This window comes from Vidua chalybeata, chromosome 1 (assembly GCF_026979565.1).
Source record: "Vidua chalybeata isolate OUT-0048 chromosome 1, bVidCha1 merged haplotype, whole genome shotgun sequence".
In the NCBI taxonomy this organism is placed as follows: domain Eukaryota; kingdom Metazoa; phylum Chordata; class Aves; order Passeriformes; family Viduidae; genus Vidua; species Vidua chalybeata.
This window is the reverse complement of record NC_071530.1, coordinates 145,056,755-145,082,941: the sequence shown is the minus strand read 5'-3', so window position 1 is coordinate 145,082,941 and position 26,187 is coordinate 145,056,755. Positions and strand designations below refer to the sequence as shown.

General features: G+C 42.4%; 1 protein-coding gene across 1 annotated transcript in view; it reads right to left on the bottom strand.

The window, feature by feature from the left end:
* The window catches only part of TG (thyroglobulin), a 140,877-nt gene extending 117,937 nt beyond the window's left edge, over positions 1-22,940 (bottom strand). Inside the window, exons 1-16 of the mRNA XM_053958544.1 lie at positions 22,877-22,940; positions 21,204-21,312; positions 20,233-20,330; positions 19,569-19,772; positions 19,188-19,347; positions 16,830-16,936; positions 15,536-15,679; positions 13,572-13,757; positions 9,224-10,288; positions 7,039-7,626; positions 5,623-5,865; positions 5,151-5,288; positions 4,515-4,592; positions 4,071-4,183; positions 3,084-3,195; positions 2,183-2,383 (exon numbers count right to left, since the gene is read on the bottom strand). Of these exons, the coding sequence (XP_053814519.1) occupies positions 2,183-2,383; positions 3,084-3,195; positions 4,071-4,183; positions 4,515-4,592; positions 5,151-5,288; positions 5,623-5,865; positions 7,039-7,626; positions 9,224-10,288; positions 13,572-13,757; positions 15,536-15,679; positions 16,830-16,936; positions 19,188-19,347; positions 19,569-19,772; positions 20,233-20,330; positions 21,204-21,312; positions 22,877-22,940 (3,610 nt within the window). The remainder of the gene's footprint in view (positions 1-2,182; positions 2,384-3,083; positions 3,196-4,070; positions 4,184-4,514; positions 4,593-5,150; positions 5,289-5,622; positions 5,866-7,038; positions 7,627-9,223; positions 10,289-13,571; positions 13,758-15,535; positions 15,680-16,829; positions 16,937-19,187; positions 19,348-19,568; positions 19,773-20,232; positions 20,331-21,203; positions 21,313-22,876) is intronic.
* Positions 22,941-26,187: the final 3,247 nt, after the last annotated feature.

Here is a 26,187-nt window from a genome sequence, read left to right as displayed (position 1 = left end):
ACAGAAGCAATCAATGGTTTCCTTGTGTGGTTCAGAGGTTTCAATTCACCATCAGTAACTTGTTTGCTTATCCCTCTAGAGATTCCACATCATTTACTATTTACTAAGCCTGTACCATTTTGTCATTGTCCTGTTTCTTGGTCCTGTAGGAGTGAATCAGAAACCAGCTGAATGCTGACACTTCTTTCTTAGGTGTTTCCAAAGATTTTCACAAGGAAATTAATATCTCCAGGACCTTCTCTGGAAACCTCTCTCCTCTGTCTCTACTCAGAGTTACAGGAAGTGGGCACAAGGATGGGAGACACACGAGGACTGCTGGGGTACTTGGCATCGTCTCTCCATCATCTCTCAGCTAGAAGAAGCTGGATTCTACCTCCAATGGAAGTGATTAAACTAATGAAAACCTCCTGGTATGTACTGGGCACTCTGAGTTATTACTTTCTGTTTAGACCTGTCTGTTCTGATGCTGGAGGAGAAATTTATCATATTTTCCCACCACAACAACTTATTTTGCTGAGAGACAAGATCTCCAGAGTAGCAATACAGTACTCCTTTTTCCTGAACAATTATTAGTAATTCCCAGGACTAGAGGCATAAGGTTGGTTAGACTGAGGAGAAAACTAACTTTTTATTCTTCATTTTTACACAATAACTAAGTTGTGCATTGTGAAAATTCCATTGCTCTTTCAAAATCCAGGGAAACCATTAAAGAATATTTCAATCTTTATGCAGAAAAAAAGCAAATCACTTTCAGTAAAACCAGATTTCCACTATATTTTCAAAGCAGTTCTCCTTCTCAGCTCAGCATTTTAAAAAAGAAAGGTCATTAATCACTATTAGTCATTATTTTCTCTAGGAAAAGTAGAGGATGGCAGCAGCATTGTACTTGTGGTCAGCTCTGCTTCTCTGAAGAGCTAAAACTCTGCCTTGGATGGCTACGTTCAGGTGACTACACCACCCTACTTTGGAGCTCATTTCCTCAGAGCTCAGCTGGCATCTTCACACACCACCACAAGCAAGGGTCAGATACAGCCATGGGGTCTCCTTCTGGCTTCTCATAAAATCCCACCCTTAGAACTCTATTGATACAAGAGAGCACAAAGAAAATTATTTCCAAGTTGCCTGAGCAGTTACCTAGTTGATGAAAACCTTGCAGGCAATTGGGTTGACACATTCAGGTATTTCACAATAGAATTATAGAATCATTAAGTTTGGAAACAACCTGTATGATCATTGACTCCAGCTATTAACCCAGCACTGTCAGCTCCACCACTAAACCATGTCCTTAGGTGCCTCATCTCCTATTTGGTCAGTGAGCATCAAATCTGTGTTGATCTTTATACAGCAGAATCACAAAAGGAAACTGAAGCAAATTATGTGGTCTTGTTTCCCTAATTTTTTTTTGAATCTGTCTCCCCCAAAACAAACAATCAAAAAAGCACCAACAAAAAACTATAAAAACAGCAGTGTCCTGCAGATAAACCTGAAGGTTTTCTTTTTACATCTCTACTTCCCACTAATCATTACATTTTGGAGCATAGCCTTGTAGAAAGTTTAATTAATTTTGCTTCACTTCAGTGATGGGAAAATGCATAAAGGACATTGAAATTAAGTTTATCCTAATGTCTCCCATTTGGATGTCTCACTGGAAACCATGAGTGAATTCCAGTGCTTCACAGCTCTGGTCATTCAGGAAATACTCTGTGGATATGCAATGTTTTGGCACATCTTTTACACAATTCTGGTCGCAAGCCAAGAGTCAGAATGGCAGAAGCATACATTTTTCAAATTTTATTTTAGTCAGCTGAATGGGTTTTAATCCCAGAGCCAGCTCAGACTGGAGCAGGTTCAAGTTTGCAGCAAGCTTTTCAGGTTGGCCTTATAGCTGGGTTTCATAGCTCAAATGGTTTGATTAAACCAATTTCATGAAATACAAAAAGTCAAGGATCCGTTCCGTTCTCCTTTTTCCCTCACAAAGCACCTGAAGAAAACCAGACAGCATGCCCTGGTAGGTCTGAAATCTGCTGTAACACAAAGATAAGCATGTTGCTTGCAAAAAAATATCTCTAAAGGTCTGAAGAAATAAGATTAAATTCAACTAGGGAGTGGAAAAATTCAGGATGTGGGTTAAATTTCAGGCCTGGATTTGCTCACAAGTAAAATGCCTGAAGCAGGAACTCACTTGCACATTCCGGTCTTGTCCCGTTTACTCGTGTCCCTGGCACCTCTTCTCCATTGCCAAAGACACACCAGCAGCTCTCCTGGTCCTGGCTGCACTGCACAGGGGAGAAAGTCCCCTTGTCCCCTTCACACTGGGGGATGTCTCCTCTGGCAGCTTCTCGTGAAACCGCTTTGGACTTCAGCATGTTACAGAAACTGGGACCTTCAAAGAGAGAGATTCTTTGCAAGATACAGAATAGAAGACAACAAATTGACCTAAAGACTTTACCAGCAGTGCTTCCAGCCTGTTTTGTTGGTAGAAAGAAAGAAGAGTGACCATGAAAACAAATAATTTGTTTCAATATAGAAGTGGGAAATTTACTTCCACTAGAAAAAAACCCACATTTTTTTTTCTAAAGATTGAAGTGCAAGTGATACTGTTTTAGAAAAACAGTTGAAAAAATGCTATTATTTATTTTTCATTTATATATATATATATAAATATATATATATTTATAAATGTGATGGTGTATCATTTAGAAGCTGATATTTAGGAATAAAAAAAAAAAATCAAGTTAGTAAAATTTAGCTTTCCATAAAAATTTTTGATCAAGATAATTTTAAATGTAATGATATGATCATTTACATTTTTAATTAGTTAAAATGGTGGTAAGAAAACAAAGATTTAAAAATGCATAGAATTGCATTCATAAGTTTGTCTAGACTGTTTTATTTCTGGTGTTTTGAAAGTAAAGGGTAACAATTTTCAGATACCCTTTCAATGTTGCTGTGCTTTGTAAGTACCCTGTCACTGAGGAATTAAACTACGAGCCTCCCATGTTTCACAGGCAGCATTCTGAAAAGGAAAGTACATATGCTGCAAAGCATGAGGGATCACAGGCAGGGGGCAAAGCATTACTCACACTCAGGATTGCCATCCAAGCCTTTGCTGCCACGCTGGAATATTTCTCCTGACACAGGATCCACACACCAAATATCTGTGTCAGATCTCTGCAGCACAGCGTATTCTCCTGTCTACAAAGAACCAAGGACTTGTCATTGCAGAGCAATGTGTTTTAATACAGACACACCAAAATCCATACCCCAAAGATTGGTTAAAATGCTTTATTATATTTACACTTGTCCGTTATTAAAGCATATTGAAAAGAAACACAAAATACAGTCTAATTTAATAGACAGACCAGTCCCTGAGAGAATCAAGAATCATTTACGTAGGAAAAGACCTCTGAGATCACTGAGTCCAACCATTAAGAGAGTGTAGACTGAAAGTCCATTGAGATAAAGTTCTGATAAAATCCTAGATTGAAATGTTTGCAAAAAATGTGTAGCTGTGGTGCTTCAAGGTATGATTCAGTGGTGGACTCAGCAATGCTGAGGTGATAGTTGCACTTGATCTTTGCAGTCTTTTCCAACCTAAATGATTACATGATTCTATATGATAATGACTCTATTACATGAAATGTCTATTCCTTGCCTCTCTCCTGCTCCCTGCCACATTTTGAGAGAATCACAGACCTTGGTTTTTTTGGGACGTGCACCCAGCTCCCCCTCACATTGTCATTGCCTCACAGCTCAGGAAGAAAGAGCCCCCCAAATGTCAGTCAATTAAGATGCGCCTTTTAAGCACAGCTCTGCAAGAGCACCAGGCAGAGCCAGCCTGTGGGAGGGAAGCGTGGGCAGGCACAGAGCTTCCTATTCCCAGTCCCCACCTCAAAGCTATTTAAATTCTGCCTTCTGCAGGGCAACACCAGCTGTTAGTTTTGTCTTGCCCTTTTCTTTCAGGTTAATAGAAATGCACACGGGGTGCTTGAGGAGCATGGACAGAAAGTGTGTGTGACTACGGCATGGTGTAAGCAAAACTGCTTCCTCCCTCAGTCATGTCAAATCACCTCAAGGCAGCTGGGGATGAACAGATCAGCTGTAGAGGTATCCAGCTTTGCACTGCTCTGTCTCCAGCTGGAAATTAGGGCATTGGCTTGAGATCGCTGACATGAAGTCCGGCCTGTTAGAGGGAAAACATTTTTAAAATAAAATCAAGTTTCAGACCTAAGCAAGAGAAAGAGTTACATCACCAGCTCCCTCACACATCTGCATTAGGCACTGCTACAGTCTCAGGCAGGGCCACCAACAGTAGAGGGTCCATTCTCAAATCATGCAAGCCAAAATCACATACAATGAAATTAAATGAATTGGCAAAACAAGAATAGAATTATTTTTACTTTTCTTGGAATGGTTAGAAGCAAGCCTTACTTCATGCATATTAGAATTTCCAATAAATATTAAAATTTGCAAGAATAGGTAAAGACAAATATTTAGGAAGAAACCCAACTGACATTTGGGAAGTTCTGATGAACGTGAGACCAAGGAATCCATGACATAACGACCCCTCTCATCCACACACCAGCAATGACCTGGCCAGGGAAGAAAAGCAGCTTTATTTTAGATGTGGTACTGCTGTGTGCTGTGTTGCATACTAGGAAGATTTTCACCTTCAGCGGCTCTATAGAAAGGAGTCAGTAAATCCAAGTCACAGCTATCCAGGGGTAAGAAGACCATATCTGAGAGCAGTGGTACAAATGGAAATGTAGCAGCTCTGGTGAGACTCTCCCACTGCAACCCTATCACCTACTCACAGAAATCTGGCATCATCCATAAACTTGCTGAGAGTGTGCTCCATCTCATCATCCTGGTCATGAGTGAAGGCATTAAACAATACCAGCCCCTGGACCTACCCCCAGGGAACACAACTAGCAGCAAGCAACTGAATATCTACTCATTTTTGAGCCCAAATGAACTTCCACTTGAGTCCAGCCAATTTACACACATCTTGTAGACCACATCACCTTCCTCCAGTCTAATACTGGTTTTCTATCTTTTAATTAGAATTCTTGGGGGGGGGGGTGGTATTTTTTGGGGTTGTTGGTTTTTTTGTTTAGGCAGTCCAGAGTGTCTTGTTAGGAATTGCTCACCTGTGCTCTCATAGCACTGAACTGGCTCCCAGTTTCCCAGGCCATCACACTGAGGGATGTAAGGGAAAAATCCCAGCTGTGCTGCTTCCCCAGAAGAACTCTTTGAAGTAAAGTGACTCTGCCAGTAGAAGCGCAGGACTATAAAAGAGAAGTAAAAGGAAGCTCCAGTGCCCAGTACAGGACATATAAAATGCACATACTTGCAAAAATCTGAATGTTCCCTGTACTTCAGAGGACAAATTAATAAATGTTTTAAGTACATAAAGCAAGTGCCCCGATTTTCTATTTGCATTGAGTCATGCATATGAGACAACTGAAATCAGTTCTTGGAGTGGCAGCTTAATGACCCCGATTAATTACACCTGCTGAGTCGCACCTGCTTTTCAGCAAAGTTGCGTTTGACATCAAGTGCTCTTGCACAGATTCTGGATGTGACTCCATTCAGCTCAGCCCTCCTCTCCCTCTCACCCACCTGACCATGCAGCCAGCTGGAGAGCAGAGTCACTGCCCGACAGCAGCTTTTGGGAGATCGCTGCCTCCAGCCCGTATGGCCCAGCAAAGCGCAGGAGGTCCCTGTCTGTGAGCTGTATCCCCTTTGCCAGCAAGAAGCTTTCTCCAAAGGCAAACTGGGACCCATTTGAGGCCAGGATGAGCTGCTCTGCCTCCTCCATAAATTTCATGGCTTCCTGCTTCACACCTTCACATATACCAGGGCCTGTATAAAAAAGTGTATACATGAAAAGTATATTAATGACTTTCATCTAAATCCAGTAGATATTTGCATGTGAAAACTAACAGGTCTTTAATTAGCATAATCTGTTTCCCTCTGAAATCAGTGTTGAATTGCATAACAAAACAAGCAAAGGAGACTTGCCAGTGTTCAGCTGTTTAACAGCAAGAAATGCTATAAGTCACACAAACATTCTCCATGTCCTGGGCCAAAGGCTTGATGTTTTCACATCCTTATTGGTTACAAACTGAGTTAATACATCTCTACAGAACATCCCCTCAGTTGCTGCCATTAAAAAATGTGGATAATCAGAAGTGAGAGTCAGAAAGGAAAATGAAGGTATATCCTTTGGGTCTGGAGTGGCAGCTGGCACTTGGCTTGTCCTCTCCATATATCTACTGACCCAGAAAGGGCAGTTCAATGCACCAATCCAGTTCCATGAAAGCTGCTCCTCCAAAATAACTCTGTTAATCTGCTTCATCCCCTTTATTCCCCATTTGCCCACAGAACTGAAATCTCCACCAATTCATTGTCCTGTCTCTTCTTCACAGCTGGAAAAAAACTTTATGATGAGAAAAATTTCAGTGATGGCATTTATAATACAGGTCATCTGCTGGAGTAACCCCAAAAGGGCCCAGCACCTTTGGAGGACGTGTCTAGACAGAGAGCTTACTGAACTTCAGTGCTGGCCTCACTCTCCTCCTAGTGACTTCTAGGGGATATCTCTTACTCTTGACCACATAATAACAAACAGTAAAGAAAATCCCTCTTGCTTCATTTTAAGGCATTCTTGAAAGTCATTTACATTACAGTGTAATCCTGATTTTTCCATACAACCCTTCACACATTCTAATATCTTTTACCACCTGGATAAGTATCTTCTGCAAAAGCATTATATGTCCAAAGTCCAAATTATAAAATCTACTCAATCTTGATATGGAAATTTATTTTTCCTTATTCCCAAAGCGCAGCCATCACTTATTTATATGGAAATGAGTTACCCTACTTCTGACATCCAACGATAATGGCAGTGCTGATGATCTGTCTGACAAGTTATTGTTGGCTACTTTACAGCAATTGAAAGGACTTCCTGCTCTTGTGGCATAAAATAAAAGACCAGAAAACACTCCTCCTTACACACCAGAAATTGTTACTTACATGCTGGAACCTGGTTCACTCCTGCCTTTGTTCCTTCCAGCTCTCCTCCTTTGCTGTCAACACACCAACAGTCCCGAAGTTCAAAGTGGCCTAGAGGAGCACTGAAATCAGTATAGGGTCCAGGGTAGTAGCTGAGCTGGTCAGTCAGAAGCTGCCAGAATGTATATGGGTCCAGCAAAATGTTCTCAGATGCACTGGTCAGGTTTCCTTTCAGCACTTGAGGTGGGAGATCGGTGAAGGAGGAATACATGGAGAATGTGGGGAAGACATTCTGGTGCCCAGCCTCATACAAAGCTTTAACAAAAGCTGAAAAGTCCCCAGAGGATGCCTCTTTATACCCAGCTATTATGTTCAATAGATCAGGAACAGGCAGGGGCTTGCCCTCGTTGTTCTCTGCAATCCACCTTTCGTACCACTCGAAGGCTTGCTCGGGAGGGCCACTGCACTGCACCTGCCTCCAGCCACCCGCAGCGTCACACTGCGGGAGGTGAAGGCTGGACAGCTGAGGCACAGCACTGGGATCTGACAACAGCAGCTTCACAGCCCTGAGAAACTCCTGACCAGCTGCTACTTGGCAAGCACTTGGGCCTGGGAAAAGAAAAACATGCACATCTTCTGAATGCACTGAAGATATACAATACCCCTATCCTCTAGTACAATAAACACCACTACTAAAAATTGGCCACTCAGCCCAATAATAACAACATTCCTGGCCTGTTGCTAAGAGGGCTTAGCAATATTAAGGTCCCATGCTGAATCAGGGTAAGATTTCCAAAGGGATGTGAGCCCTCCAAGATGAATACAGATATGTTTTTTTTTGAATTTGTGAGTACATTAGGTACTTGTAGTTCTTACCGGGGGGGGGGGGGGGGGGGCAGGTGTCACTAAATGCCTTCCTGAATCTGTTTACATAGATCAAGTACTTTCAGATATACTTGGTAATCAGGTTGTTACTTGTTATTCAGCCACTCAATGCAAAAGCAACCATCTGAATAGCGGGATAATTTTATTTCCCCTTGGACTGAACCCGAATCTTAATACTGTGTGTCCTCTCTTCCCACACTCTACTGAACATTGCTGCTGAATATGAAAATAACATCCCTCAAAATACTGGAGTGAGTTTGGTTTGGAAGCCTTTTCTGCCATCTCCAGAGCCAAATTTCACTTTGCCACCAAGCTGCTCTACAGACACAGCCAACCATGGGAGCTCATCTTTTGAGCACCAGAGAATTCTAAACCTTTTTATTTCGGATTGCACTACAGTTGGGTTGTTAGATATAAATCCCCTCTCAATTCAGATCATTACAACAAACTCCCCACTACTTCTGCAAACTGCTATTCAAAGGAGGTCCCTCACTATGCACCACTCTCAACTGCTGGACACTGCTATTTCTCCCAAAATGAGAAGCAGACTCTCCTCTTGGTCTCTTCTTCCTGTTGATGTGTTGTTATCAGTTCACAGAAACTTGAAAAACAAATATTCACTGCCTTTGTGCTTCCTTCTTTCATCATATTCCATTTTAAAAAAGAGCAAGGAGAGGCAGTTCATAGTCTATCAAACTGATGTCAGAAGTCATTTGCAGCTCACCTTTTTGGCCTGACTTTGTGACTTATAAGAAACTTACCAGCCATTAAATCCCCCCTCTATGTTTGGAGTCCTGTGATATCTTACCAATTTGAGGATATATTCTTGAGCTAAAAAGACTAAATCAAGTTCATAGTTTAAGGCACTGAAAATCTTAAGTTCTTATGAAAAGATGAGCCAGTGACCATGCCCAGGTGCCTTGGTCTGGAAGTAAAAGGGCTTTTTCACTAGCCAGGGGTCACATTCAATTCCACAGATGCTCCAGGTCTCCTGGGCATCATGGATGTTACACACTCCAGCTGCACACTGAGGTAGAGACATGGCAATGACATGTTCAGTAACCAGGCAAGACCTCAGGCTCCTCTGCTTTGAGTGTGCCCACCCTACACCCTGGCCACCTTTAGGACTGGGGATATCAAGGCTGACACACACTGTATTTCCCACTATCCCCTTGCCACTGTAAAGCTGGCTTACTTTCCTGTTAGGAGACATTGGCATACATCATCCATTTATTTCCAGATGTAATCAGATATGAAGAAAGAACCATGGAATTCCCATAAAAAAGAAAATTTCTTTAAATTCCCAGTCCCTAAGACTTACATTTCACTGGATTTCCAGCTTCCCCCCTTATTCCTGGAATGGTCTTGCCATTCAAATCGACACAGAAGCAATTTGTTCCATAACACTGGAGTGGCAGAAAGTCTCCATCCTCAGTACAAGAGGGAATAAAGAGATCTGATCCCGCAGGCAGGCTTTGCTTCAGGTTTTTCAGGTTTCTCCTTTGCTTCTCACACTCAGTGGGACACCTTGGGCGTTTGCCTTGACGTCTTGAGCCTGGAACCTCCTTACCTGAAGTGTCCAAACACCAGCACTCTCCTGCATAGCACTGAACCTCCTCATACCTCCCCTCCTTGGTGCATGTTGGAACAAACAGGTCCCTTGGCTCCTCACCACAGCCTCTGGATCCCAGTGCTAGTTTCACCACTTCACCTAAATCTTCAGCTACACTTTTGGGGACAGAAATTACTTGTTGAAGAAAAGTAAAGAACTCTGGTAGTTCCAGGACAGAAGAAAGGAATTTCATCAAATTCTGATTGTCCTGCAGAGTTACTGTGCGGCCAAAGCTGTTCACAAGAGGTTTACTCAAAATGGAGCTCCCCTTTGATGCCTCCAGTGAAAATGCCTCAGCTGATTCCAGAGGGCCTTGGCCATTATCCATCTCTGACAGATCCTCCTGTGGAAAAAACTGGCCAATGCTGTACTTCCCACTAGTGCCAAGGATCCCCGTGAAGTTAAACTGGATCAAATTTTTCAAGAACCTTCCTCCAAAGAGGTTTTCTTGGAAGCGCTTTGGATTGGCAGTAAATTGCAGTGCCACTCGAGCCAGTTCCCTCGATGGGAAGATCCCTGTGATGGCTTCACTAAGGGTGGTTTCTAGCTCAGGAGTCTGGCTGGCAAACGGGCTTTGTGCAAGTGGGGATGACAATCCAGAGTCCAGAAACAGCTCCTTGAAAGAGGGAGGGCAGGGCCTTGAAAAGCCATCAATTTTGTCTGACTGCTTATCTGGTGTGGAAAACAAACTGGACTGACTGAAGTATCCAGCAGGGCCATAAAAGAGCCTCGACAGGGCCCGTCGCCGCTCCGAGATGCACGACTGCTCCTCACCTAGAGAAAGATTTAAAAAAGAAAAAAGTACATTTTGGAACCTTCAGAACCTGTAATTCTATTGCTCACTTTCAAGCAGCTGGGGCAAAAACAACATTAAAGTATAGACTAACCTGCTTCTCAACTATGCATCATGCACATTGTTAAAGAATTTGAAATGTTAGTACCTATGGTCTACAAATAAAATTCTCCAGTCAAGACCCAAAATGAAAGGAAGCATTCCTTCCCCCCTGCCGAGTTCTCTGCTCTGTGGTCTTTTACTGGTTCTGTTGCTTCCCAATGTAAATTCTCATCCCTGTTCCCATGGCTAAAAGAATGAAAAATGTCTTTTTCAAATATTTTAGCACTCTAGTAGGATGCCTGCTGCTAATAAAAAACTCCAATGATCCAGGTGAAATGTGGGAACCTAAGAAGGAGAAATAGATTGTGAAAGAACACAAAGTTATTTTAAACAATATCCACCAATGAGGAATTTATGGAAGTTTCCTAAATAAATCTTCAGTTTCATAGTGAGGTGTTTATTGCAAGAGGTTTGAAAATGAATTGTTAAAATTAGCAGTAATAGAGTGCTAAGGACCAGATGGCATTAATGAATGAGCTCTAAGGGGACAAAAATGCAGAATTTCAACAAAAATAGTCCAATGTCAGCATACTGAGGGTACCAACAGTGGCCCTGGGCACCCATATCCTGGGCTAAGCTATGTCACAGGTGTAGCTGCATCCAGCCCCATCTGTACACTGATACACAGGGAGCAACAGCGACAAGTTAGGATGCAACACATCAGTGAAGAAGGGCAAAGCTTAGGGCTCAAAAGACAGCAAAAAAGGAAAGACTTGGTAAATATAAAGACACCAAGACAGACAGCATTGTTATGGCACTGACTGCATGTCTGGAATGCACACAGCAGCTTAACTCACATGCCACACAGTTACCTGTCCTTGGAAAGCAGAATTATAGAGAAGGGAGGCAAAAGTAGCAGAATTACAGAGAAGGGGAAACAAAAATATTTTGAGGACTGAACAGCTTTTCCAGTATGAGAGAACATTCAGCCTGGACAAAAAAATATGAAAAAGGTCTTTTAGAAAACAGGATTCTCCACATCATTCACAATAGACAATTATTATTCAGTACAGAGAAGTCCAGATGTAGAGCACATAATGATGATCGTGAAAGTTATTGCCAGAGAGTGCTAGGAAGGTTAGAGGGTTAGAGGGCAATTAGGCAAATCCCTGGAAGATAACTCCAGAGGGGAGGGCTGAACACAATGATCTGGACTCAGTCTCCACTTTGGGGCATCTCCCACCTGCAGGAGGATATTTGGAAGTTATCTGCATTTTCCATGTTTCTCAGTCTTTCTGACTCAGCACCACTGCTGTCCCTTTAGGGGACAAGATGGATAAGGAGCTTTAGTCTGCTCCAGCACCAGCTCCCTTGGGCTCCCCACTCCATCTCCATTTATTCCACAACCAAGCAATATGATAAAGCTGTCATAAATCCTGTTAACAATAAGGATAAAAGCCAGAAACCTAAAAAACTGCTAAAAAGCTAAGCAAGTAATCTGATGCTCTGTGATTGACGTCTTTCTCACTCCTGCTTTTGCACCCTTGTCGTGTTCTACAGTTCCTGACAGGAGCTCAGGGCCCCTTCCCAGAAGATCCTTTGTAAAAGAACTTTCTGTAGGACGAACCCCTTCTGTTTTCAGTGTTGGCTCTTGGTGGTTGGAGGGATGAAGAACATTCTTCAGAGGGCCAATAAGTTAGTGTAAGCCACAATTCCACAAGAACAGTAATATGAAACAAATGTAGGATCATGGGTCATAAACACTCTCCCCTCCTACCCACTGTTGAATCAAATCAAAACAGAGGAAGAAAGAATAAACACCAAAGGCACTGCTGACGTGAATCCACTGCAGAAGGTCTGAAAAGAAGCACGTCCCTATCAGGACTGCCTGGTGCTCTGACTACTCCACTGTTAACAATGCTGAGTGTGAGAGCCAAAGACATTAAACAATCACAGAATCATTAAGTTTGAAAAGACCTGTAAGGTTATTGAGTCCAATCATTAAGCTAGCACTGCCAGGCCCACTACTAAACTGTGTCCCTAAGTACCACATCTACATGGGTTTTGAACACAAAATAAAACAGAGGAGAACTGGAGACACACACATGGCATGTAGCTGTCTGAAGACTTCAGCCATAACCTCATGAAATACCTTCTCAGGAGTTAATCTTTGAAACCTCTGCAGAAATTTTTCCCTGCTTAAATTTCCTGAGTCTGCCAATAAAAGCTGCAAGCAGCCTGAAGTCATTGTCCCCCTTTCTTCAAACCACCCCCCCCAAAAAAAATTATCAGGAGGGCTCAGCAAAGCATACTCAAAGAGAAAACAACTAGCCCCAGCATATGGCAAGGCCTCTCAGAGGTTCCCTTGTAATATCCTTGGTGATCAGCCTTGAAGGCAAACTGAAGTTTTCATTTCACAGCAAGCCTGTGTGTGCCCAGAGTGCTCTGAGCACTTGGAGCTGTGACACCTAGGGCAGATTCCTCCTTTTTCAGCTGCATGGGAAGCTGTGTATGTGTGATAGACACAGCAACTGCCTTTCCCCAAGGCAGCCCCCACATTAAGACACTGTGCCCCAGCCCTCCAGCACAATCCTGAATATTTAGGTAATGCACTTCAGAGCAAAGGTTTTTAACTTTCCTCCTCCCCTCCAGCCCCTGGACATTTCTGCTGTCATTTCCATTTGGGGCACTGATTTGATGGTGTATTCTCTGTGGAATCTCTCAAAACCCTAACCTATACACCTTTTCTGAATTGTTTGTTGTGTGGGTTTTTACAAGATTTGGCAGTTTTCATGGAAAAATATGCAGTGACAGAGTTGAAAAAAAAAAAAAACACAACCGAAAAAACAGTCCGAATGGGAGATGAAATTCCACAGCATTTCACCAAAGGAAGGAGGTAAAACACAAAATCACCATCATTTGCTTCCTTATATCACCCCAGACATTCTCACTTAACACTTCAGTTCCTGGAGTCAAGAGCCAGATATCAGAGCTGCAAAGAAAAGCCCTGCTGCATGCAAAACTAAAAGGCTAAAGAAAGATCACAACAGGAAATAAAAGCAGTATGATATTTAATAATTTATAAGAATGTGACTCTTAACCGTGGGGAGGTTTCAGGATCTTTGAACACCAGAATCTGTCGGAGCCGAGAAAGGAGCTGGTCTGCTCTGTTTCCTTCTAAAGACACTGAGAGATTTCTCCTTTGGCAAATCTCACACGTACCACAGGCCGGGGGCTGCCCTCGCCGCCTTGTGCCCGGCACCTCCTGGCCCTGGGTGTCCACGCACCAGCACTGTCCCCGCTGGTGGCACTGCAGGGGCGCGTAGCCCCCGCCGGCGGCGCAGGACGGCACGAAGGGGTGCTGGAAGCGCAGGGCTGCCGCACGCTCAGCCTCGCACCTCGAGGGGCCTGGAGGGAAAACAGTAAGCGGTAAGCAGGGAAAGTTCAACGTTTCAGAGCCACCTCTCTTTGATCCCATTTTTTGCCTATTTGGGAGGAAAAAAAAAAAAATAGGAAAAAAAATTTAACTTCCTGATCGTTTCCAGTGACGCATCAAGTACTAGCTCAGAATGTGAATTCTCCATCCTCTTTTCCAATGAAGAATTTGCCCCATGGTTTTCTACTGTAGGTATTAATGCATGAAAACTAAATAGAAGATAAAACCTCAACACATTTTTCAGCCACAGTTGCAAGTAGGCAGAGAAGGAATATTTCTCCCAGGGAACCATGCTGGAGGCTGGGGGAGCTCTAGCCCTTAGTGCAAAAGCAAAGTTGGTCAACAGAGACAGATGTACAGCCTGGGGGACTGATTTGAAGGTAAACATCAATGTTTCTGAAGAGAATGAGTCATTGCTCCTGCAAACTGACTGTAGAGATTTGGGCTGAGACCACCCCATTTCTCCATTTCCCTCTGCAGGGATCTGAGATCCTATTCCTGTCAATCTGGCCTTAAAGGCAGAGAGCAAGCAAAAATTCAGCAAGTAAATTTTCTGGGGTATGATCTCACCAATGCAAGATTTCACTCTCTGAACAGATTTTTTTTTGTTTGTTTATATTAATCGGCAATCCTACAGCCTAAACACTTCTCACCTTCAAGAACTTTCCAGCTACACCCAACTACCTGAATGAGGCAGCGAGAGCACTGTGTCAGAGCAACCTGTCCATCCAGGGGAGTCTGACAACTTCTCCAATTTGAGTGCATTCAGGTGACAGTGTGAGAGCTTCATAAGTCACCAGAGCATGTCCCTCGATGGCTGATGAACGAGGTCACATCTCCATCTTGTGGCTGTACACATCTTCATCTGTGCTGACAGCTGCTGCAGCCCCAGCTACAGCCAGAGCTAAGCCAGAACCACTGTACAGTGCAGAGGTAAGATGCCTTCAAAACTCCCCAGAAGGATCAGCTTGTCCCAAAGCCAGGAAAACTGTGTGACTATATGGCCAAAATAGTGACATCAGTATCTGCTTAATATTTCTGGTGATGCAACTCCTTAGCAAGAGTCAGAAAGCAATGTCAGAGTTTCAGACTTTGGATCCAAAGATGAAGTATCACACAGGAGATTCAAACTCTTCCCAGTTTGCTCTGGGCTCTGGTCTGGGAGGGAGGAGGTACCTGACCTCCTGTCCTGCAGAGTTCATTGCCTGTAGGTGGAGAAACTCTCTCCCCGCATGCCTGCCCTGACCAGGGAAGGAAAGGGCCCAAAGGCAGATCCAAAAGTTCAGCCTTGCTGGCCAAGGCTCTTCAAACTCTTGTATGGCCTCCTGGGAATGGAGTGTGTTGTGGTCAGTGTAAAGTCCTTCCTGTTTCTGAGTGTACCAACATAAATTAGGGAGCATTTTCTCAGTCTTTTAATTTAAGAACTCAACAAATCTGTATCCATAATCTCAGGGCAAGAGATACGGAGAGTTCATGGGATTTCAAGCAATGTGATCTGTAGGCATGTGGGAAAGCACTGACCAAGTACAATCTGCTGTTAAAGACAGGTACAATCTACTGGTAAAGAATGTACAGTGCAGAGGATAAAAGCCATCTGCAGCTCAGGGACCTTGATTCTTGCATTGGACCTGTGATAATGCACATTTTTAGAGAAAAAAAGTCCTAGAACAACTCTCCCCAAGAGTAGCTGTCACATAAAAGTTCCAGAACTGCCACCTGATTTACAGGGCATCTCCTGGGTGCTACTTACACCTGAACTTGCCAGAGGTAGCCAGCTGGACCCCCAGGAATCTCCTCTGCAGGATGCGATGGATGCTGCTCTCTGTGAACGTGCGAGCAGGTTCTGGCACCGAGAAAACCGTATCATAAACTTCATCAAGCAGCAGCTCCAGGCCTGGAAAAAAAGACTTTTAGCACAGGGCCTGCTTTTAAGACAGAAGTCACCCTTACACCAGAAGAGCAAAGCTGGGAGAGTCTCAGGAAAAATAAATCCAGTTCTCTAAACAAATCAAATGTGAAGTTATACTGCATAACCCCAATAACCCTGCATAACCCTAATGCACCACACCCTGCAGCCAGTGCTGGGTGCCCAGGCACCACCTTTATGCCTTGACATCTACCAAAACAAGCAGGAGAAACATCCCATACCTGGCTATAGGCTGTGGTTTTGTTAGGTTCAGCCATCAGTACAGAAATTGATGTAATTTTTGAAACAGATGTTACCAAAACCAACGACAAGTCATTTTGTTTGCATACTAAAATCCATTCAGTAGTTTCTCTGAGTGCACAGATTTTTGAGAACTTCTTTCTTTTCTGGGAATTAAATGTTGAAATTCTTGTCTATAATCTAAATTTCAAGCTATTGAAATTTAGATTATTTCAAGCTATTGAAATTTAGATTATCAAATTTGTATTTTTCCCCTTTAAAAAAAAATGAAAATTGAAACCACAGTGTCTAAGGAAGGTCTGGAAATTCTCAACCTCCTCATTCCTCCTTGCTGAAGAAAGAACATTCTTTCTTCTAAAGCATCCCATCAACTATTAACATGCCTAAATCATAAGATTATGAGAGAAGAGGATGTCCCTACCCACTGTAGACAGATTGGACTAGATAATCTTTAAAGGTCTTTTCCAACCCAAACAATTCAATGATTCTACCTAAGCAAGAAGAAAAGAGTTCACTCTTCAGGCCCTTTATATTCCCCTGGATCTGCTAATAGGACACATCAAATATGACACAGCTTTCCAGTGTGGGCAGAAAGTGGACATTCAGAAATCTTATTCTACATCCCAAAGAGGACAGGATTAGCTCCCAGGCACCAACTCCACTCATTGCTGACTGAAGCTCTGCTCAAAAAGGTGGGATTTCATCAGTGAGCTCCAGCCCTTTCCATGGGCATTACACTGGTCACATTGGTCTTATCCCTTGTAAGAGTGAAATTGAACTTCCAAATGAATCTGAAGACTGATAGTTGTTATTTGTCCTTTCCCTTGGGAATGCAACACCCCCCAGATTAAAGGATGAGATGCTGGAAGGCACTTACCTGTGTCTGCTAACTCCCTCCCCAGGCTGTCCACACAGTAACAGTACCCAGAGATCTCCGGGAACGCTTCCCTCACTGAGCTGAATTTTTGGAAAGCCCTTGGGAGCCTGGAATAAAAAGTAGTGTGCTGAGAAGAGCCCAGGGAGGCTCATCAACCACAACAAAGTACCAGCTGTTTCCTTCCTGATTTTGTAGGAGAAGGATGTCTGCAGAGCACAAGGCCAGTACAAAAGGCTTTGCTCTCCTTTTGGTAACTAGGCTCTGACAAGATCCAGAGTGCTGTTTCAGCAGGATAGCAACTCTCCTAAATGCCATTTTTCTAAACAAATGGGATAATCTCCCTTCAAACAGATTTCTGAGCCCTCCTAATCATGTACTCAGCATCTAACCCACTTTCAATTCTATTCTCATCTTCGGAAGCCTGTCAAAGAGTGTAAAATAGACAGGCGTTGGCTTAATGTTATTACAACACTCATTCATTAGCTTCTTCCACAAATCTGCATGAGATGGCAGAATGCCTAAAAAAACAGGTTGCTTTCCCTTCCTTACATGCCACGTACAATTTCTGCACTGAATTAAGTACAGAAGCCGATAAAAAACTCACTAATATCTTTCATTTTCAAGGCATGGCTCAACAGATTAAGGAGAAGGAGAAAGGGATTTTAATATGAAGCAAGACTGACTTTGGCTTCTGGAGATCAAAGAGATGGTTTCCAATGTAATATTCTAGGAGTGACAACAGCCAGATTCCAGCAAAGCAATTATTTAAGAAAGAAACTTAATAGGGTCCAAGTCGGAAAAACCATAATAAATGTGATCTTAACTGACAGACATCCTAGGGTTTCTCCAAGCAAAAGATAAGTTTCAAGTTCTAGTTGAAAAAAAAAAAATAGGAAAAAAATTTAACTTCCTGACCATTTCCAGTGATGCATCGAGTACTAGCTCAGAATGTGAATTCTGCAGCTGCCCTGGATTATCATGCACTGTCTACTGCTAGAACTAGCTCTTTGCTGTGGAACTCATCCCTTCAACTCCACATTCTGCCCTGGTTTGGGGAGGGAATAATAACATTTCAGGCAGGAGTAGTGTGAAAATAAATATATTAATGACCTGAAATACTCAGATATGATGGCAATAGGTTAAGCCAATGCCACAATTAGAAGGTAGACAGCTGGGACTGAAATGATCCTGCTGTGATTAATTACATGACATGGACAGAAAATAAATCCAATTTCGCAGGTCTTTGCAGGCAAATCTCCCAGTGGGAGAAAAAAAAAAGTCAATTTAAAGCATTGATTTCTCCACTGTAATTGCTTTTTAGCATTTCAACACTCCACAGACCAACAAACAAAAGAGCCAGATTATTTTGCTCTCACCAAAATAACCTCTCCTGAAGCTCTGACAAATTTGCACTGTGCATTCAGACCTGTCTTTCAGTTTTAGTTAAATTAAAGAAAAAGAAACCCCTCCACACAGCAAAACTGACATTTACAATAAAACATCTTTGCTGCTACAGAGCCAAGTCACAATGAGATGTTATGTTTAGTGCTCTGCCCTCCACCAGGGAAACTGGTGCTGACTGAGGTGCCAAGTCAGTGGCACTTCACGAGACACTGACAGGTTTCTCAGGAGAGTCTGAACATCTGCACCAAAACAAATTCCTCTCCCATCAGCTCCCCTTGCCCATCCCCATATCTCCATCACAGTATTAATTCCCAGTTCCTCCACAGGACAACTGCTTCCTGCCCCCACAGACAAGGATTTGATCCGGCGTTCCAAAGCATTCCCCAACCCTCTGCAACCACCTGAAGCCAGTTGTGCACTAGCACAGCTGTTCACCTTTGCTGTTTCACCCACGTGAGCAGCCCTGGCACTGCCTAATATTTGGGCAGGTAAGAGGTTCTCATCATCACATGGAACTTCATCTTTGCATGTTATCACTTGTCCATCTGCTTTCATCTCCTATATGGAATTGTCTTTCCTACCTCATATATACATCCAAGTTCCTCTGTTCCTTTTGCATTTATCTCATTTGCTGTTGTCTGTCTGTCTCAAAAGTAGTCCTGGCTACTTTTCCAACTATATATCACAATGTGGTATCCAGTGCTGTGTGAGGACACACCACTTAGAATGCAGGGATAGAATATATATATATATATATTTTTTTTTTTTTAATCAGCAGATTTAATTCATAAGAAAAAGGTTTTTTTGCTTGGTCCATTCTTTAACAGAAAGTATCATAATGTGCATTTACAGAATAAGGGCTCCATGTAGCAAAAAATCACAAAAAATCAATCAGATGGTGCCTTGAAGGGGTATGCAGGATTGCACTCCTGATTTAAAAGCTTGAGCTCTTACCTATTGTAACTATGAACAAGATCAAAAACACTCATGTCTGTTGTATTGACAAACTTGCACTGGACAGGCAGAAACTCTCCATCTGCTGAGCACTGTGGTGGGCTCTTCTCCCCAAACCCATGCAGGATGCGACGATCTCGGATCTCGCAGTTCCCTGGACCTAATGAGAAAAGAGGCAATGTTTATTTGTGTGTTAATTTCCCCCAGACAGATGAATGGTCACCCTATTGTTTAAAAGGGGGTTACACTGAGCAGAGACACTGAGTGCATCATCTTGCTTTTATGAATAGCAGGGAATTGGACTCAATAATCTTATTGATCCCTATTCACACTAAGCCTTTCAAACCCACAAACCCCGTAATTTTGTTGAATACCACTTACACTGTGCTGGCTTTCCTCTTTGTCTGGTGCCATAAATCTCCATTCCCTCTGGATCTACACACCAGCACTGCCCCAGCTCCATGTCACACTGCACCTCGTCGAAAGCCCCTGAATCCAGGCACTGAGGGATGTAGGAGATGCTGCTGCTGTTGATGTATCGGCTCACCAAGATCCTCTGCTTTTGCAGCTGGCAAAAGGACAAGCCTGGAGTATCAGAGAGGGGCACTATTAGATGAAGGTTTTTGTTGGGCACTGAATCATTTATTGAGGCAACATCTGATTTTTCTCAGAATTACAAGTTCTAAGTCTGCCACCCAGGTGGCATGAGGACATTGATGGACTTGAGGTTATGAAAATTGGTATAGAGAAGTCCACCACAGATGGGGTTTGAAGTTCTCCAACTCAAAAGCCATTACACTAAATCAATCTTTTGTTCACAATTTGTCTTACTGGGACCTTCATAAATGCAGACATCCAGATGTATCAGGTTTTCATGATAAGCCTTGAAGAAACTCCAGAACTTCCAATAGAAAGACCTAGCAAATTAGCACAAACTAGAGTCCATCAAAGTCTGGGGCTAGCCTTTTCTTGATTTCAGCAGTTCAAATGCAGATTTAAATGGTTCTTTACTCAATCTGAGCAAAGATAGAAACGTTTTACTTACAAGATATGGGATATCCATTCTGTTTGCTGCCAGGAACCTCAACACCATTCTCATCTACACACCAACAGGAAAGACCATTCCTACTGCACTGGACTGTCCTGAAGAAGATCACAAGTAACATTTTATTTTGTGTAGAGTCCTCAGTCAGACATAAAAAAAAAAAAAAAAACATAAAGCAAACCAAAACACATCAAATACTTCAAAATCACAAATAATGGAACTGGCAAGAGCTGCATTTCTGGTGACACTGATCAGTGGGAACCTTTAATTCTAGTAATTCTCTGAACTCTTCAGGAATTGCAGATATGTGAATTGAAGTCATGGAGAAAGCAAGCAGGTTGGACAGAACCCTAATTCTCATTATTTGAAATTTACCAAACACTTTGAGACAGTTTCAAGGTCAAATCTAGAATGGTCACAGCTGCCACCAGAGGCAATAAAAAGATAATAGAGAAATTACAATCTGTACTCAGCCTCAGTTTTAACTTGTTAGCTTCTTGCACCTTCAAGCAACATGCTGCTCTCTAAATCACTGTTCTCTGTGTGCTTTTTAGTTCCTTCACTGCCTTTAGAAGGATACCTGACTGTTCCACTGACCAGGGTGGATAAGTTCTCAGTCACTTGGCTGAGTTGTGCCAGCTGGCACACACATTCACCCATGAGCATGTGTAGGAAGACAGCAAAGTGCACTACACTGCAAACTGTACTAAGTATTTGACATGCAGATAATGCTGTCAAGATTAGCTGTTAATCTCAGATAGACCTCTTAACTCAGAGATTACTTTGCATAACAGGGAATTCATCTGGGAGAGGTTGGATCTGCAACATGGCTCAGTGAAGTCCCTTCAAGTCTCCTGCACCCCTCATCCTCCAGTCCACTGATACAGTGGCTCTTCAAGACAAGCTAAAACTTTCATTAGCAATGAAAGGTCACATCATATGGCAGCACATTAATAGTAGGGATGAATTACCTGAACTGGCCATCCTCTGAGCACTGAGGAACATAGGCTTCTCCTGCTGAAAAAGCCTCTTCCCTCTGAAGCTCACACGGACGCAATGGTTGGGAGTCGGTCTGATACTCTGAAAAGAGCAAGGAGATAAACACCTAAGGGTGGTCTCACCACAAACCCATTCTTATCAAAACCCTGTTAGTGCCAGTGCTGCAGGGGAGCATCCCTGGATGTTTTCCCATTGCTCCCTGTGCATTCTGTGTGGGACAGCACAGGGAGGTACCGAACAAACCCACTGCTCTGCCAGCTGCAGGATGAGCACGTGGTGGAGATGATCGTGAAACCCTTTCCCAGGCCTGTGTTTAGTTAGTCTCAGCTCTGTTCTGTACTGGCCTGCCTATAATTTTCTCGTACTTGTAGTTCTTTACTTAGTTGTGCCTATGACCACAAAAGAGCCCTTTGCATAACCACACACACCACTATTAAATTTTCTGAGTAATTATCCTTTACTGAAGCTAAGTCACTTGCTATTTCACCAAAAGGAGAGGTATTTCTTCTTAATCTTATAAAAGATTTTAAAATAATCAATTTCTAGCAGTAGCATCAGACTAATTCATATTAGGAGCACTCTCAGTTTTCAGTAGGCAACTACTGAAGCCACCAAGCAAGTTTTTAATCATTCAAAGCTGCACTAGCTGCTGTTTTAGATGTAGAATGTAGAATGATGAAATTCAATAAGTTCTTTTTTACAGAGCAGATTAGTTGATCTGACACTTTCCTCATCCTTTAAAATCTGATGAATGTCATGTTCTTAATACCATGGATTAGTTTATAAAAATACAGCAAACAAACCACAGGTATAGCAATCTAGTCCAAATGTTTGCTTAAACCAGTATTTGGTCTGAGCATGACTACACACTGTAGTGCAAATACATCATAAGTATTCTGAATGCTTTTCAGCCTGAAATAATTTGCAACTCATGGAACTTCTACAGCTGCAGACCGTTCCTATACTTCTAATGCTTCTCAATCACATCTGTTTCTTGAGTTTTTACTGTGTCCCTTTAAAACCATGTGAAAATTTTCATGAGATTGCAAAATTTCAGGTCATCTCATCTACAGACAATGTCACATAGGCAAAGCTCCCCATTTTCACCTCAAACATCAGCTGCTTTGGGATGTGTGGAGATCCCTATGTACAGTGCTAGAGAGGGTCTACCAAGACATCTGAGTTAAATGACTAATTAATTCAGTGATTCAAATCACTGGTTGTGCAGGACTATCAAACTCAGGCCAAAGAACTGCAGGCTCAGTTAGCACTCAGACTATCCAATATCTTTAGGTTCAAGCCTAAATTAGACAATGGCACCTACAAGTAGAAGATGTGATTGAGGAACTTCACAACCTTGCAGCAGCACTTTTTCTTACCTGTGTTCCTTCTCCAGCCCTTGATAAAAATTTTTCCCACCTAAAATTCAGGTGTACAAATTCAGGTAAGCCTGACCACTTAAAGATCCTGATAGTTTAGTATTCAACCAGAAGCCCAGCCGTAGTTTGCACAGTACACAATAACCTGCTAAATTTTCAGAGTGCAAGATTAAAGATCATTATATACTTCATCAGGACAACACACAGAGCACACAAAGATCAGTCACCCTTGGACACAGGCAGAGGAAAAGGACAAGTGTACTTACCAAATATATTGGCTGCTGCTATGCTAATAAAGCAACAGAGGGTGCAAAATGGGATGGAGCCCATCTTGCAATGGGAGAGCCCCATCCCCTCCTGTCCCTGAGGCAGCTCTGTGCACCCCACAGAGCCTTTGCTGCCCTTTTATAGTGCCCATCATGGGGATGGGTTCACTTGTGTGCTGCTGGCTGGGCACAGAATTGGGTGAGTGACGCACATAATGCTTCTGAGCAAACTGCAAGAGGCCCCTTCAGCTGGAACTGCCCTCCTGGCTCCCCTCAGCCAGTTCTCATCCCCGCTCCAGGGAGCACAACTGAGCCAAGTGGCAGCAGGCACAGTGGGTGGCAGGGGGGCTCAGTTATTCCAAGTAAATTGAGGATATTGGCCTGACCCTGGGCAGAGCTCTGGCTCTCACCTGCCCCAGGGTGCAGCCAGGCTCTGTTCTACCAAGTGGAATTGCACATTTTTGTATTCCCAAAGAACTGAGGCTGCTGAGGGACAGACCAGAGTGAGACCTCTGGGCGCTGCATATTAGGAGTTAATATAACTCATAATGTGGTTTTTTACTAAGTGGAAAACAGGATGGATGCACCTCACTGGCTAAAGTGAATTGAGGATCAGAGTCAATCACATTCCATCTTTTGCTTTCACTCCCACTTGCACCATGCACTTTAACACAGCCAGGTATCTGACAGGCACAGCTTCACTTCTTGGGTTTCATCCTCTGGGTGTGAGATCAGTATGACCATGAAGCTTCTTAAGTTAAGCTTTTTTGTACTAATTACATGCAAGATCCTCAACATAAAACATATGAGAAGTATTTTCTTGGTTCCAGAATTTCACTTGTTAATTGGTCACCTCTTGTAACTGTGAGTCAGCATTTACTTACACTAGGAATTATGAGAACTCACCCTCACTTGTAACAAAGGTGGTTGGATAAATAAGCCCCAAATCATTACTTAAATAATAACAGCCCATGTTTGAAGCTGGAATTAACTTGATTTCAATAAAAAGTGAGAGCAGCTCTCCTGTTTGTGATTCATGAATACTAGACAGCCTTAGAAACAACTCTGCTGATACTCTCCCACAGACTAAGATCATGACAGCAATGATCCAAGCATCCATCTGTGCTGGCTGTAGACCACTGCCATGCCACGGTGTTTGATGGATATGGTAAATATGATCTCCAAGAGCAGCACAAGCTTCTTTTAGCATGACTAGGTTTTTAAAAATGAGTGGGATTGTATTTGCTCAAGTCCAGAATAGGTTGCTTGAATGTAAATTCCAAAGTTAACAGTCTACAGAAATATCAGGCTAGGAAAAAATGAAGAACACATCCAGCATAGATGACAGACCAAAAAAAGGCATAAAGAGGCATAAAGATGACAAATCCTGTAACAGCCCTGATCAAGCAGGCACAGAAAGAAACTGAATTTCTGGATTAGCACAGCATTTGTAGGGAAACATCCATGAAGAGCGAAAGAATCAGATTAAATAACAGAATTAACACCAGCATGGTTAAATCAGGAAAGAAGAAAAGTTTGACCACACCATGTATTTCTGACCCAAGACTGCTTCAAGAGCCTCAGGTTTGTCCCCCCTGCACAGTGGGGCAGACACAGGAGAGCAACAAGAGAGAGCCCAACCCAGTGCCACAGACAGGCTCTGCAAGGCAGCTCGGTGCTGGCAGGTCCTGTGATGTCTCCAAGCCAACGAAACATCTCCAGAGTGTGTGGGGGTCTGTGTGTGATACTGATTTAGCCCAGTATTCTGAAGTTATTAGAAAAGTGTCATTCAGGTTCCTTGCACAGCAAATGGAGAGAGGAGCTTATTAATGTCGCTATTCACTTTCCTTCTTTATTCTTTGCTATAAAAGGCTGATAAATGGAGGAAAGCAGACAGGAAAGTATGAAGTATCAAAGGGCTATTATTATTAGAAAGAAGCACAAACTCACCAAATCTACGTATTGCTGATTCCCAAGATGATGTTTATATCCTTCAGAAACACTCAAAAACAACCTATGAACTACTCAAGTTGGGAAGAACAGCCAAGTCTAAGTCTCTTAAAAAACTAAGTGAGAAAAGGAATTTTGGCAATTGGCATCACTCAAACCACTTCTAGATGTGCGTCAAACCAAGATGGGCATCTTGGTTCATGAATGTTCAAGGGGATGCAAGAGCCCATGGATTAAAAAGAAAAAAAGTTGTTTACAAAGCATTGTGTGGAATTCACATTCATCAGAGAAAAAGAGGCACTTGTCTATGGCTAGTCAAATACAAAGAAAAGCCTTGCATAACCTTCAGTGAAGGGACAATGGTACTGACCTCTATTTTTAGCACCTGATGGAGTAACATCTTAAATTAGCTCACCAATGACGAGCAGAAAAGGAGTAAGTGGAAAAGGTCCCTGTGGCCAATACAGCCTTAAAACTATCATGTCTTCAAAATCATTACTCTAGTGCTGGAAATGAGGGTTTTGTTTTGTTGTACCTACTGGCAAAAACTACTCAATCTATACTACAAACTACAACTCCTGGGGCAAAGATAAAGGTCAGTGGGATGAGACACTGCAATCACAAACCTCAAAGAAGAAGACATTCATTGTTCCAGTTTTGCATACACTTTCTTAGCAGAAGAGACAGTTTGTGCAACTGCAATTTTACATATTGAAAGGCCCAGGGATAAAAGAGTCATGTATATAAATACACAGACATCTGTACCCACAGAAAAGTTACTCTTACCCCAATCAAATTTGAGCCTGAAAAGTCAACCTGAGTTTAAAAAAAGAACTGGAGGGAGCTTCCCAAATGAAGCAGCAAATTGGAAGCAAAAGTGTTAAGAAAACATTGTGAAATTATGCTTACATCAACCAGTTCATTCATTTCAAATGATAACTTGTTTTTCTGTGTTAAATAAAGCACCAATGTTGGACAATCCTCTCACTCATTTTAAGAAAGCTACATAAAAAAAAGGTTTTTTGTAAGTTTTTTTTTGTAAAAAAACTTTTTTTGTAAGGTTAACATTCAGCACATTTCTCTCCAAGACCTGTGAAGCACTTATCTGTGTCATCTCTGATTAAGACCTCATGTGATGCAAAATTAAGATGACAAGATGACAGCCCCAGATAATGCACTTTTCAGTGTATTCACTTTATATGTGACATATTCTTCAAATTTGAAGAACAAAAGGGAAGTTTCAGTCATTTCCATGCTAAACTTGGCTAGATCAGAAAAGTGGGCACAGGACTTGTCAAATTTTAAAGTATAACTTACCATTTGAAAAAGTGCCTTTGGTGACAGAAGAACCTAAAGAAGCC